Raw genomic sequence first — 16,178 nt, forward strand, 5'->3', positions numbered from 1 at the left:
AGAGAGAGCATGGTAGTTTCATAAAGAACTGGACTGCTAATCAGAAGGTCCGAGGCTTGAGCGGGTAGAAGTTTGCAGGAGAAAGATGAGGCTTTCTGCTCCTGAGAAGACTTAAAGCCTTGTAAATCGTATACAAGGTTGCTTTTAGACAGAACCTACTACTCAAGGGCATTTAACAACATAGGGTAGTGATGTGCCCTGGAATGAATTGGTTCCAATTCATAACAATCCTGTATAGGGTTTCTGAGGCTGAAAATCTTTACCAGAGCAGAAAGCCTCATTTTTCTATCGCTGAATGGGAGGTAGTTTCAAACTGCTGACCTTGAGGTTAGCTCCCCGACTGAGCTTTTATGTATGAGTCCTGATATATTTATGTGTACGTGTATATCCATACACATGTATTTTGTTTACTCTACATAACCTATATTTACATCCAAATGAAATTTTTGTTTAGTATTATAATTTTTTTTATTAGCTCTCTGATTCTCCATTTTCACTTTGCTTTCTTGTAGAATAATGTCTTCATTTCTATCCTCTTTCAATTAAGATAAAATTCGTTGGTTTTTTGTTTTTGTGTTTGTTTTGGTGGTGGTGATGGGTTTTTTTTTTGTTTTTTTTTTTTTCATTACAAGAGCTTCTGTCAGGTTTAATGATAATGTTTTATATGCCAATTAAACAGTGTCATTAAGAAACAGTTACAATGGCATATCCTTTAGGAATAAGCTTTTTCCTCAATCATATGAGCTGTTATATATAATCGAATACTTTGTATTTATAATCAAATCATACAATTTGTTTTTGTAGTACAGTTTTGAAGCCATATATTTTTTCTTTAATTCTAAAATGTAATTCATATGTATAACATAATTTATCTAAGACAAACTTTAGAATCCGACTCTTAAAATTAACGTGAAAACCTATCTCTATATAAAGAAACCCTAAGATTGGAACAATTAAAAATATAGGATTTTAAAAAGATTATTGTCTACTAATTACCATTGATGGTATTTAATACAATTTAGTTACATTTTTGTTAGGATTTCCACATAACACAACTTTTATAAAATAAACTAAAATTTATGTGTCAGATCAGTCATGTTGCTAAGTGCTGTCAAGTTCATGATCAGATCAGTTATAAGCACTAGGAAAGTGCTGAAATTATAAAAGCAATTGTAAGTCCAGGAAAAGGCAAGATTTAACTTAAATTCAAATACCGTATATCTGTTTTAAGGCACCTCAAAGTAGTTACCGATGATGGCATGTTTTAATGGGGCCGGCACTTTTTAAAAAGTATTTACCAAGTGTGCTTTAGAATCCATACAGCATCTGTATTGGTTTATGCTATTATCATCTCCTGTTTTCATATGAAGACATTAGCTAGATGAACTATCTAGATAACACACTTAGCAAACATTAGACTGAGGATCCTTACTATAATCTTTTGAAGATTTAATGCGTCATTGGTTTTGAAAAGAGTAAGTAAATTTTATACTCAGAATTTAACTTAGTGGTTTTTCCTACCCATCTTTCCCCAAAGTATATTTCATGATTACTAGTTTCAGGAAGTGCTGTGTAATAAAATCTTCCATAGTCTAATGATACCCCAGAGAAAACGCTATATAATACTATTCCCCTTCCTGCATGGAGACAGGCAGTACAAAAGGGTGTAACAAAGGTCGTGAGAAGTCCTGAAATGAAGAGTTCTACTTTCCCTTATAAGGAGCTCTGGTAGTGTTGTGGTTACGAATTGGCCTGCGAGCCAAAAGATCAGCAATTCGAAACTACCAGCTGTTCCGTGGGAGAAAGATGAGGCTTTCTGCTCCCGTAATGATTTACAGCCTCGGAAACCCTGAACAAGGTCGCTATGAGTCAGAACCGACTCCACGGCACATAACAACAACAACATTTTCCCTTATATTTTCCAGTCATTGATGATAAGAAAACTCTTGAACACACCTTTTACAACCCTTAGAACCTGTACTCCTTAGAACCTAAATGTTGAAGGAGTCCATTGCTGCTGTTTTACAGAAAAGAAACTGAGTACAAAAAAAAAAAAAAAAAAATGCTTTTGTGATCCTGAAATCCTACTTCCAAGTTTGTACATGCCACATTTCACTGAGTTCTTGAATTACCATGCAGACATAACTGTTCTAATATTTTAAGTTTCTTCCAGATTTCCATTCTTATTTAACCATCTCAACAGGAAAAAAAAAAAAACAACCCAAAACTATCCCTACAGTGAAACTAAGGAGCTCTGGTAGTGTAGTGGTTACGAATCGGGCTGCTAACCTCAGGGTCAGCAGTTCGAAACTACCAGCTGTTCTGCGGGAGAAAGATGAGGCTTTCTGCTCCTGCAAAGATTTACAGCCTCGGAAACCCTGTACAGGGTCACTATGAGTCAGAACCGAATCCACGGCACATCACAACAACAACAACGTAGTGAGATTATGTTGATGAAATAGTCAAATGATCATATATTGGTTTACATAATGCAAGTTTGCCACAATAAATATTTAACTTATGCAATATGCTGATGCTTTTGTTATTTAATATTTTATTTATCGTAAAATATCTAACATCTAATAATTAGGAGGGTTAAAAAATCCGAGAGTGCTGTGGATCTAGAGAATTCTTCTTTTAGGTTATGACCACGGATCATAAGTACACTTCATCGCCACAAGTTAATTGCATGGTATCATGGAATTGATTATATATACAATTCAACAACAATTTGTATTTATCTAATGGCTGTATGTTTGCCATTTCAGTTCCTCCGAAGATTTATGACATTTCAAGTGATATGACCATCAATGAAGGGACCAATATCACTCTGACTTGTTTGGCCACTGGGAAACCAGAGCCTTCCATTTCTTGGCGGCACATCTCCCCATCAGGTAAAGTAGGACTATATCAGCATCACGTGCGCTGTTCATCATTTCCTGTCACCTTACTTATTCAGAATTGTAGCCAGTTTTTCTAAAGTTTTTCTTGGAATTCTTAATATGCTTTTAGATTTACTGGTTTCATTTACTCTGAGAAAGTACTTAACAGAGAGAATGTTACGTTTATTTTACATAAAACATTATATTTACAAGGAGTCAACTTATTTTATCTTTTGTATCTTATTCATAAAGTTGACAGAAAAGTACTTATACTAATTCTTCATACCTAAGTACACTGTAGTCACAAAAGATGAATGAAGATTTTTGGTCCTAGACCAGAATGGGACCAGTGTCTTCTGATTTTCAGGGAAAGTTATTTTTATTTCATGGCTTAACCAGAAATCCATAGATAAAAGGCTGAAGTGAAAATATCCTAAGTGAGAAATCTTCTTTTAAGTTAGAGATTTATTTGTCAGCAATCATGTGTTTTCTAGTCCCACACAACACATGAAGGTACCTGGAAGAGAATGAAAATAAGCAAATTATGAGATTTCTGGGTTAGATAAACTTTAACTGATGAAGGAAATGAAAGCCCAAGAGTTTAAGTAGCTTATACAAAGTCACATTTCTAGGTGTAATAAAGGGATACAGCATGTTTATGGGTCCCAAGTACTTCTGCTACAGTGAATATCCTTTCTAAAAGATTTAGGAGATCTAAGGAAGTTGGGGGTAATCATCATCAAAATCAATCCGTTTTCAAAGCCACAACTCCAATAGAAGCAACAAACTGTATAGAATTTAAGTGTTTTAACTATACTTGTGTACGTTTGAGCCTATTCAGGAAGGAAGAGTGATACTTTTAATGAATAGGAGCCTATCTCATTACATATAAATGAAATTCTATTTTTATTTGTTTTATATTTTTGATTGAAATAGCATCAAGAGGCTAGTATGATAAAATTTCTTTTTAAGAAATCAGAAAAGCACATTTTATGTAGGCGTAGAGAGAGTACAATTGGAACATCTATTTTATCTACTAATGCTTTCTTTAATATCACTTATCCTTAAGTGTCTTTCAGTTTCCTCATTTATTCAGTATGCCTAATGAGACTTACCCACATCATATGCTCAGTATTGCTATTAATGTGCAAAAAAAATCAATATAACAGCAGTGTACACTTATATAAAATGCATTATAGCCCCTATAATCTTTTTGAAGCGTGAGTGTGCTTCTTGAATCTGCCAATACTTCACTCTCTAGAGTTGCTACAGAATCAGAAAACTGGTCTGTGAGCACTGAATGCATAGTAGAAGTCCCCATGGGGGTGGAAGTGAAACAAACTCAGGACTAGCAGATGAGACACATTTGCTCTTATTAATCAGTTCAGCAAATCCTTGTGCAAACTCCTAGGCTAGGTTATCCACAGCCATCTTCTTGTTTTCTAAACTGAAAAGATGATAAGCCTTAGCTATTTTCAGACTGAAATAAAATAATAGGTACAATAGTGTTTTAAAAGCATATAATAATATGATATACAAATATATAGCTGATTCTAAATCTTCTTTTCAAGGATTTCAATCTGATATGGCAAACATATTTTTCTAAAATTGAAGCACATAATCTTCATCTCCACATAAGGTAAAATTGCCATTTTGATGTAATGCTGTGGGTTTGTGTGCTAGACTGCACAGTAGGTTTGAACCTCTGGTAGGCAGTTCAAACTCAACAGCCACTCCTCAGAAACCCTATAGAGGGTTGCCATGACGCAACAGCACTTAACAGCTACAACAAATTTGGATTTAACTCTTGTGTTTTGCAGTCCTTTGTTATGCTTATTCTTTTTAAAGTACTTGGCTGCATTTTTTGTTTTATAGATAAATGGTGGTTAGTGAAGTTATTAGAATAATGATAATGGATAACTTCATGAAACTGAAGGAAGACAGATTTGATTTATGAATTAAACTTTGTATAGATTTGTTTATCTGATATTGCCATTCCAAAGACATGACTAAAATTAATGTAGCCATTAACTATTATCCAACTAAATAGCTAGGTTTGTCTGAAGCTTTTTAAAACAGTTCCAATAAGTTCAAATTTTAATTCATTGATGATCCACACTCAAAGAATAGCACTATGAATAAATGATGCCTTGAGTTGTGGTATTGAAAAAGAATACTGAAAGTACCATGGACTGCCAGACAAACAAGCAAATCTATGTTGGAAGAAGTACAGCCAGAATGTTCCTTAGAAGCCAGGATGGCAAGACTTCAAATATGTCATACTTCAGACATGTTATCAGGACAGACCAGTTCCTAGAGAAGCACATCATGCTTGGCAAAGTAGATCAGCAAAAAATAATAAGACTCCCCAATGAGATGCATTGTCACAGTGGAAGAAGGCTCAAGCTTAACAATTATGAAGATGGTGCAGGACCAGACAGTGTTTCGTCCTGTGGCACATAGGGTCTCTATTGACAAGAACGGACTCAACGGCACCTAATAACTAGAAAAATAGAGTTTTGATCTTGAGTAAGAGGTCAAATATTTATATTCACTTTTTTTCCCAAGTTACACACTTATATTCCAAAGCAAAATGGTGAATTCAGTTCTTCATCTGTGTTTCAGTTAGAAAATACTAGAATGTTGATGTTCTCCTGCTTTCTTTTGCTATATCATTGAGAGAATATGCATTGCAAAACAACAGTCAACATATAAAATATGTTAAGTGCTATAAACAGACATAGATATACTGCATGTCTATACAAGAAAAAGTGGCTTAATTTTGTATACATGTGATGTGTCCAGATGATTTATTTTTCTTTCTGTACCTTTGGTAATTCTTGTTGATTCATTCATAATTAAACATAGTTTTTGCTTTTCAAAAAATATTCACAAGGTCCACAGAGCTTCTCCCTAAATATCTGCAAAATGAGGCTGCAGCTTGACCACATCACAAACAATGCTAGACACAATTAAAGTTGTTAGTCCATTTAATGAATTACTAGTATGACACTGTAGGATAAGCACTGGAATACTAACTACAAGGTTCAAACACATCAACCACTCCTCAGAAAACCTATACCATGTCTCTATGAGATGGAATCAACTTGAAGGCACTTAACAACAACGACAGTTCATTTGATAGTTCAAAAGCTCAGTGTGCTTTTTCACCAAAAGAAATATTTCCAGAGAAAATTCTGGAACAATTCGCTGTATTATAGTTCATTTATATTTTTTCTTATAAATTGTTGTTTACTTTATACTTCAAAATTCATTTCAAACTTACGAAATTTGTTAAAGAAATAATACCCCCTCCCAAAAAAAAAACCTGTATCTTTCACTCAGTTGTGCCAAGCATTGCTTTTCCTATTTGTGTCATCATTTATTCTCTGTGTGTAGAGTGCATGTGAGCATGTGTTTGTGTGTGTATTGAATTATTTGGTAGTATGTATTATAGCAAATTATCCTTAGATATTTTAGTGTACATTACAGAACAATGAGGACACCCTGTTACCAAACAGTTTCAAACTTGAATTTAGTGAATTTAGCTTCCATACCATTCAAACTTGAATTAGTGAATTTAGCTTCCATACCATATTTTTTTTTATCAATTAATCATCTGTATTGCGTAAATATCGATATCTTAGGTATTAGTGAGCTGAAATGGACTGGTATTGGCCATTTTGAATCATACAATCATATGGTTTACTATGCTTAGAACAACAAATTCAAGAGAAATTGTGCAGTATTCATCTATCATCATAAACATCATTTTAGACCAATTGACATACAACACTGTGGTAGAATAATATCCATAGGCCTGTAAGAAACAACAGTTAATGCCACTACTATTTAAATTTACTCACCAACCACTAAAGCCATTGATGATGAAATTGAAGAATTCTACTAAATTCTTCAGTGGTAAATTAGTAAAATGTGCAATCAAGATGCATTGATAATTACTGGTGATTGGAATGCAAAGATTAAAAATAAATAAGAAGGATTAGTACTTGGAAAATATGGTCTTGGTGGTAGAAACAATGTTGGTGATCACATGACTGTAAGACTAATGATTTATTCATTGCAAATACCTTTTTCAAGAACATAAAAGATGACTGTACACATGGACCTCACCAGATGGAATACAAAGAAATCAAATCAACTATGTTATTCAGAAGAGATGGTGGAAAAGCTCAATATTATCAGCCAAAATAAGGCCAGATGCCAACTGTGGAACAGACATCTAATTGCTCAAAGACTAGTTCAGGTTGAAACTGAAGAAAATTAAAACAAGGCCATGAGAGGCAGTATAACCTTGAACATATATCCCTGCTGTATTTAGAAACCATCTTAAGAACAGGTTTGTTTCAGTAGACACTAATGACACAAAACCAAAAGAGCTATGGGATGTCATTAAGAACATCATACAGAAAGAAATCTAACGGTCATTAAAAATATAGGAAAGAAAGAAAATACCAAAATGATTATCAGAAGAGACACTGAAACTGGCTCTACTGTGTAGACTCCAATGTTTACTTATGATGTATTGACTATGCAAAGACTTTCAACTGTATGAATTATGAAAGGATATGGATAATGTTGAGAAGAATGGATATTCCAAAATTCTTTGATTGTGCTCATGAAGAACCTGTACATAGACCAAGAGGTAGTGGTTCTAACAGAACTTGAGGTTATGCAGTAGCTTAAAATCAGGAAAGGCGTGTGCCAGGGCTGCATTCTTTCACCATACTAATTCAATTTGCTTGTGAGCAAATAATCAGAGAAGCTGGATTATTTGAAGAAGAGTGTGACATCAGGATTAGAGGAAAACTCATTATCAGTCTGTGATATGTAGATGATACAATCTTGCTTGTTGAAAGTTGTTGTTGTTGTTATGTGCCGTGGAGTTGATTCCGACTCATAGTGACCCTGTACAGGGTTTCTGAGGCTATAAATCTTTACGGGAGCAGAAAGCCTCATCTTTCTCCCGCGGAACAGCTGGTAGTTTCAAATTGTAGACCTTGAGGTTCGCATCCCAATTCGTAACCACTGCACTTACTGATGAAGATTATGGGTCACAGCCTTCAGTATGGATTGTACCTTTATGTAAAGAAAATAACTATCCTCACAACTGGATAAATTATATCATAAAAAAATGGAGAAAAGATTAAAGTTGTCAAATACTTCATTTTGACTGGATTCATAATCAACACTCATGGAAGCAGCAGACTAGAAATTAAACTATGTATTGCATTAGGGGAATATGAACTCTTTAAAGTGTCCAAAAGCAAAGATATCAGTTTGAGGACTAAGGTGTGCTTGAACCAAGCCATGATATTTTGAATCAGCTTATATGCATGTGAAATTTGGACAATGAATGTTGAAGACCATAGAAGAGTTGATGCACTTGCCTTGTGGTATTGGAGAAGAATATTGAAAGTATCATGGACTGCCAGAAAAACAAACAAATCTTTGTTGGAAAAAGTACAGCCAGAATGCTACTTAGAAGCTATATTAGTTAGACTTCATATCTCATACTTTGGACATGTTGTCAGGACAGACCAGTCCCAGGATGAGAACATCATACTTGGTAAAGTGGAGGGTCAGCAAAAAAGGGGAAGAACCTCTACACGATGGATTGGCACAGTGACTGCAGCAACTGACTCAGGACTGGGAAGTGATTTTTTTCTGTTGTGCATAGGGTCATTATGAGTCACAACCAATTTGACAGCACCTAACAACGGAGTCCTGGTGTGGTGCTGTGGGTTAATAGCCTGAACTGCAAAATCAGCTTGAACCATGAGGTCGGCGGTTCTAACTTACCAGCTGCTCCACAGAAATCCTATACAGGGTCACTATGGGTCAAAACTGACTCAATGGCACTTAAAAACAACAACATTCAACTTACCCAATAGTGTCTGTTAGAACATCATGTATTGTGTTTGGTTGCCATGTCACTTTAGTCTCCCTTAAGACTTTTCCTGATCCTTTCTTTGTCATTAATGAGCTCTGACATTTTTGAAGAACGTATGCCACCCTTTTTTTAATAGAACATTTCTCATTTGGAGTTTGTATGATGTGTCCTTGTGATTAGATTATAGTTATGTACAGCTGAAACTAAATAAGTGATGTTTTCTTCACTGGTAATCAAATTGGAGGCACATGTTGACTATCCAGTAAACAATATAAACTCACCTTGTGAAACTGTTCAATAAAGGTTAGTAAGTAAGCACGTGTACACCTGTGCTTAACTTGCTTACTGAGTACCCCTTCTTGTACAAGATTGTAAATTTGAAAAGAGGCTCTGATGTTGTAGGAGAAAGTACTGCAGTTGAGAAAGAAAGGTGCCAATGACACCTAGAAATATGATCTTCAATGTAGTGAAAAATGTGAAATTGTTCAGTAGAGATTAATAAGCAAGCACATGTCAGCATGTGCTTACCTTGTATATTGTGTAATCCAACACTGGGCTCATGTTATCTATCAGTCCCTCATTTGTGATGTTAATTACAATTACACAATCAAAGTGCTGTCTGATGTCTCCACAGTTCTACTTCATTTTTTTTTTTTTTCTCCGTGTTACAAATAAGAAGGTCTTTGTGGAAAGATTTTAAAACTATGAATGCAAATATCAGATCCTTGGGAAGTCTACATTTAGATTTAGTGTTTACTAATGAATCTCCAGTGAAATCATCTTTACTGATTACAAAATGATGATTTCTCTAGCTTCAGATCTTTCCACGTTTACTGATTAGTCATGGCATTCTACTAAAAACAAGAGACCTCCTTTCTCCCTATTGATAAATTGTTTATCTGCTATAGCATGGATTCATGGATTTACAGCCTTCAATGCCGTTTGAACTGCAAGGTTGGCAGTTCAAGTTCACCAGTGGCTCCTTGGAAACCCTATACAGGGTTGCTATGGGTCAGAACTGACTCAACAGCACTTAACAACAACAACAACAAAGTGTTTTATAACTTATTCCTATCTATATAAATTTTGTTCTCTAAATTGTTCCAGATTTGACCATAGGGATTATTTCCATCTGTTTCCTATGCTTATGTTATAAGCCCCATCATTGTTTCTGAGCACTTGCATACTTTTATGGCATAAAAAATATTGTAGGCTTCTCTTGTGCCTTCCTCATCACAATTCTGGTATCAATTATTTCATTTAACATGTAATGGTTGTTTAATATATGATTGGGTTCAGAACCATTACAATATTGGATTTGAACCATACTGATTTAAATTCCATCTGTCTTATTATAAACGTGTCAGAGTCTCAGAGATCCAGGCTACTTCCTATAGTATTCTATTAAAACACAGAATTTAAACAACTTCAGTGCAAGGAACAGACCATATTTTGTTTGCCTGAACAAAAAGCAAGGATGGTGAGGTTCCTTCTCACATACTTTGAACATTTTTCAAGATGGACTTGTTCCTGGAGAAGCACATTATGTTTAGTGAAGTAAAGGACCAGTAAAAAAGAAGACCTTAGTGAGATGGATTGACACAGTGGCTTTAACAATGGCATCAAACATAGCAATGATGGTGAGGATGGCACAATACCAGGCAGTGTTTTGTTCTGTTGTCACTACAAGTTGCAATCGACTCAAGGCCACCTAACAACAAAAAGCCTGGATTAGACCCAGGCATCTAGGATGTACAGAAAACATATTTGTACAATTTTTCTTTAAGTATCAAAGGAAATATAAGGGTGGATTAACAGATACTTCATTGCACATGATCTTATTGCTTTGACTAATCCATTATTGATTCTTAATATGCTTAGGACTCCATGGTACTTAACAACAACAACAACAACAACAATATGCTTAGGAAAGTTTTAAGGCTTACTCAAAATTCCTAATAAAAAGTTTGTGATGCCTGATCATTTTTATTAGTAACATTTCAGAATCCAGATGTTGCAAGTATGTTGTTCTTATAGTTGGTAGTTGTCATTGAGTCAATTTAGACTCATTAAAGACCCTATGCATAAGAAAATGAAAGAAGGGTCAAGTTTCTTTCAAATGGGCACAAATACAGATTACTTCCAGTTGGTTGGCCAAGTAGCTGTCTTCCAAATTTCTTGTCATAAAATAATGAGTGTTCCCAGTGCTGCATCAGTTTGTTGAAACATTTCAATCACTATTCTAGTAATTTCTGGAGCCTTCTTCTTTGCAAATACCTTCAGTGTAGCATGGTCTTCTTACAATACCATTGGTTTTGGGTCATATTCTGCCCCCTGAAATGAATGAACATCTATATCAATTCTTTTTGGTACAGTGACTCTGCTTTCCTTCCATCTTCTTTTGAAACTTCCTGTATTGTTCAATATTTTGCCCAGAGAATCCATAAATATTTCAAATTGAGGCTTGATTTTTTTTTTTTCTTCAGTTCTTTTAGCTTGAGAAATGCTGCGCGTGTTTTTTCCTTTTTGGTTTTGAACTCCAGGCCTCTACACACTTCATTATAATACTCGGTGTTTTCTAGCTGGCCTCTGAACATTTCTGTTTGGATCTTTACTTCATTAATTATTCCATTTGCTTTACTCTGTGTTCAAGAGCAAGTTTCAGAGTGTCTTCTTACATGTGCACGTTGGTCTTTTCTTTCTTTTCTGTCACTTTAATGACCTTTGTTTTCATCAACTCTTTTGATATTCAGATATTAATGTTCAATGTGTCAAATATGTTCTTGAGCTATTTTCTAAATTCGGATGAGATATACTCAAAGTCATGTTTTGGCTCTCATTGAAACACTTTCTTCAGTTTCAGCCACTACTTGCATGTAACTGATGGTCTGTTCCACAGTTAGCCACAGGCCTTGTTTAGACTGATGGTTTTGAGCTTCTCTATCATCTCTTTCAAAGATGTAGTCAATTTTATACCAGTGTATTCCATTTGATTAGGTCCATGTTTATAGTTGCCATTTATGGAGTTCTGGTGTGGCACTGTAGTATAAGCTCTGGGCAGCTAACTTAAAGGCTGGCTGTTCAAACCCACCAGGCACTCCTTAGAAACCATATGCAGGGTTGATATGAGTCAGAATCAACTTGATGGCACTTAACAACAACAATGGTGTTGAAACAAAGATGTTTTCAATGAAGAAATCTTTGGACTTGTAAAATTCTATCACGCAATTTGTAATATTGTTTCTACAACCAAGGCATTATTTTTGCACTAACAGCCCTTCCTCTTTGTTTCCAACTTTCACATTCTAATCAACAGTAATTATCAATGCATCTTGATTGCATGTTTGATCAACTTCAGACTGAAGAAGTTGGTGGCAATGTTAAGTGCTGAATCCTCTGACTCATTGCCACCCTGTATAGAGTTTACAGGAGTCCTGGTGTGGTGTTGTAGGTTAATGAGCTGGACTGCAAAGTCCGTTTGAATTGTAAGGTTGGCAGTTCAAGCTCATCTGTCACTCTTCAGAAACCCTATACGGGCTTGCTATAGGCCAGTACCAACTCAACAGCACTTAACAATGACAACAACAATAGGGTTTCCAAGGAGCAGCTGGTGGGTCTGAACTGCCAACCTTTTGGTTTGCAGTTCAGTGCTGATTCTAAAGCACTGAGTTGAAGAAGTTGGCAAAATTATTTAATTTCTGCTTCATTGGCTTTGGTATATGGTGTGCAAATTTAAATAGTAGTTGTATTAATTGTTCTTTTCCTGTTGTTGTTAAGAGCTTCCAGTCAGTTGTGATTCATAGTAATCCTGTTTCAGGTTTCCAAGGATTGGCTGGTGTGTTTGATTCATCAACCTTTAGGTTAACAGTCCAGTACTTATCCTCAAGTGCTATACTAGGAATCTGCTCCTCCTTACGGAGATTTAGATATTAACCTACAACAGACAGCATTGTATTTCAAGATAAATCTTCAAATTGTCTTTTTGCAATGAGTGTGAAGCATTTCCTCTTCAAAGTGTCATTCCCAGCTTAGTAAACCATGTTGCTGCTTATTCAAAATGGCAAATACCAGTCCATTTCAGCTCACTAATGTCTAGAATATTGATCTATATGTGTGCCATTTCATTTTTGACATTTTCTAACTTTCCTAGATTCATAATTCATACTTTCCATTTTCTAATTTTTAATGGATTTTGCAGTTTTTTTTTCTCATTTTGAGTTGTGTCTCCAAATCAAATGAAGGTTCAAAAAGCTTTGCTCAATACATTGTTAAAGTCAACTCTACTTTGAGTTGGCAGCTCTTCCTTAGTTGTATTTTGAGGGTTTTCCAACCTGAGGTGCTCATCTTTTCATACTACATCAAAGTTCCTCTGTTATTCATAAGATTTCCTCTGGTTAATCTCTCAAAGTGGGTCAACTATTCTGCTGTCCTTATCTCCTCTTGGACTCCTGATGTGGAACTGTAGGATCAGCACTGGACTGCTAACCACAAATTTCAAAATCACCAGCTGCTCCCCAGAAACCCCATATAGGGTCACCACGAGTCATAATTGATTCAACAGCACTTAACAATACCAATGTCCTCTTATTCAGGAAGCTTTTGAAACTTGTTCACCATGAGTGTCTCTGCTGATATTTTGTACACTGGTGGAAAAGCTTTCTGCATCATAGCAACACAAACACCACCTCAGTACAACAAAGTGACGAACAAGTTGTGGGGGTACGTGTCAATATAGTACAGTTATTAAGATCATGAACTTTGTATCAGTAAGAATTGTGTTTGAGACTCAGGTCTTCTTCTTACAATAAGATTTTAGACAAAATTCTAGACCATTTTTAACCTTCAAAGATAAAATGGGAAGGGTAATTGTACCTAACTCAGAGAATCATTGTAAGTATTATATGGAATAGTGTAAGACATTAAACAGAGTTCATGACATAGAAAGAATTGCATATTATTAACTTAAATCTGACACTGACGTATGTTAGAATCGTGACTAAAGAGAATTTCTAACCATATCAATGAAACTAAGGAGTATACCTAACTCATAATAAAATTCATATACAACTCTCAAATGAGGTTATCAGGAAGCTAAACATTACCTCAACCTTTCAGAGAACATTGAAAAGTTTCATAAATATCTGATTTTGACTATAAAGACCAAATAAAATTCTTAACCAAAATAGAATATATTTAGAATTAATATAAATATGGTAAATAAATAAAAGCTTTAATTTTAAATATAAATATGGTCAGAAAAAAAATAAAGGTTTAAACACAAATGTTAAAATAAGAGATTCAAAAGAACAACTTTGAAAGTATTTTGAAGGCCCCTGTCAATATATCATTTATTATTCATTGCCTTATATCTGGATTTCTATTTCTTAGTTTATTTCTGTGCTGTGATATCTAGAACTCCAGAGATGTTCACACTCCAGCAAGGTGCTACTTACTGGCTGACAAAGATGTTCTTCTGATTTTAAAGTCAAAAAGCAGTATATACTGGGCTTTCTGTCTCAAACTCTTGTTTGTCCCTTTCCTGTATGACTAATCCCTTATAGGATATTTGAAATTTAATTATTCATAGACATTAAAGCTATTATCTAAGTCAGGACAACACGGGTCATTGAAGTCCCATTTCTTCTCCTTTATTCTGGATTCCATCCATCCTCATTTGTCAGGACCTTATTTCATTAATTATCTTTTTTCTCCCTGCGTGTTTCAGCCATGTCACCATTAACTCCATTGTTACCACATTAAAATAGGCTCGTCTTTCTCATTTTAGGTCAATCTGACACTCTTCATTTTTGCTTAATAAATACTTGCTTAGCGTTATATGAAAATGATTACAAACAAGTAGTTCAAGATATAGGAATAGAATAAAAAGTTTTTATTATAAAAAAAAACAGAAAAGGAAACAGTTTCTAGGAGCAACTGAGTGGTAAAAATGTCAATCAAGTCAAATAAAACAGAACCAAACACTTTCCTTCAGGTTAGGTAATATAAGTGGTCATTGTACCAATTCATTTAAAGAATGAGGTGAAAATCAAATCTTGGGCAAATGAGCAGATGGGAAATGAAGAATTTAGATATGAAATCAGAGAAGTATTTATTCACCCAAAGTAGAATTTTTTCCCCCTCTATTGCTGTATAACGAGTCATTCCATGGGAACGAGATGAAGCTTTCTGCTCCAGTAAAGATTTACAGCCTCACAAACCCCATACAGGATTTCTATGAGTCAGAACCATCTCAGTGGCACACAACCAGCCCGCCACCAGTGTTGCTAAGTGCTGAACTTCTAAACAAAAGGTTGGACATTTTAACCCATGCAGTAACTCCATAGGAGAAAGACCCATAAAGATGACAACCAAGAATTCCATATGGAACAATTCTATTCTGTTACATGGAGTTGCTATGAATCAGAATGTGAGGGCACTTAATATTCAAATTGTTAACATAATTGTTTCATTTACTTAGAATGTTCCTTATCACTTTATCAAATTTCCAATCTCTTATTAACCCCTTTTGCATTATTGGTTGTTCTGGTGTAGTATAGTAGGATAAGCACTGGACTGCTAACCATAAGATTGGGGATTCAAATCCACCAACAGGATCTCTATGAGTTGGAACTGAGTCGATGGCACTTAAAAACAACATTAATCCTTTATCTTTTAAATTTGATGAATCTATCCCAAAGAATTCCAGAAATAATAAGGTGGGTTTCCCCTCCCCCCTACAATAATTACATGATACCTTGTACTTGTACCATCACTGTGTGAAGCTAATTATTTGAATTGAAGTCTTTGGCTCTATTTATTTATGGTATCATGGGACAAGGTGTTACAGCAGTTTTAGATTCAGTTTTTATTAAGCCAGCTGACTCAGAGGAGCTAATTTCTCCAGATTCTGAGCCCCCAAAGAAGGGTGATATGGGCGTATATGGGGTCAGAGTCTGGGGAGGGGCCAGGCTGCATACCTGTTTGAGAACAGGGGAAAAACCAGGGGGATTGGTCCCATTTGGTGACTTGCTTAGCATCTTAGCTTGCCTCCTCGGCAGAGAGGGCAGTGAATGATTTTTACTTTTTCCTGTTCAAAGGAACTCTTTTTGCTCAGAGATAATGTCTATTCATCTTTATAACCTATGGCTTAGCACAGAGTTGTTGTTGTTAAGGGCTTTCAAGTCAGTCCGACCCATAGTGACCCTGTATAGGGTTTCCAAGGAGCAGCTGGTGAGCTTGAACCACAGACCTTGTAAATCAAACTGAATTTGCAGTTCAGCGCATTAACCCACAGCACTACACAGTATGTTGTTGTTGTTAAGTGCCGTCGAGTCGGTTCCGACCCATAGCGACCCTGTACAGGGTTTCCGAGGGTGTAAATC

The 16,178-nt window shown here is 35.4% G+C and overlaps 1 protein-coding gene across 2 annotated transcripts in view; it reads left to right on the forward strand.

Moving 5' to 3' along the window:
• Positions 1-16,178, forward strand: part of LOC102819913 (neuronal growth regulator 1-like) — a 1,419,333-nt gene that overhangs the window by 803,849 nt on the left and 599,306 nt on the right. For both annotated transcript variants that reach the window (XM_006831037.1, XM_006831038.1), the window contains one exon: positions 2,769-2,894. In XM_006831037.1, the coding sequence (XP_006831100.1) occupies positions 2,769-2,894 (126 nt within the window). The remainder of the gene's footprint in view (positions 1-2,768; positions 2,895-16,178) is intronic.

The sequence above is a fragment of the Chrysochloris asiatica genome, unplaced genomic scaffold, assembly GCF_000296735.1.
Source record: "Chrysochloris asiatica unplaced genomic scaffold, ChrAsi1.0 scaffold00002, whole genome shotgun sequence".
Classification (NCBI taxonomy): Eukaryota; Metazoa; Chordata; class Mammalia; order Afrosoricida; family Chrysochloridae; genus Chrysochloris; species Chrysochloris asiatica.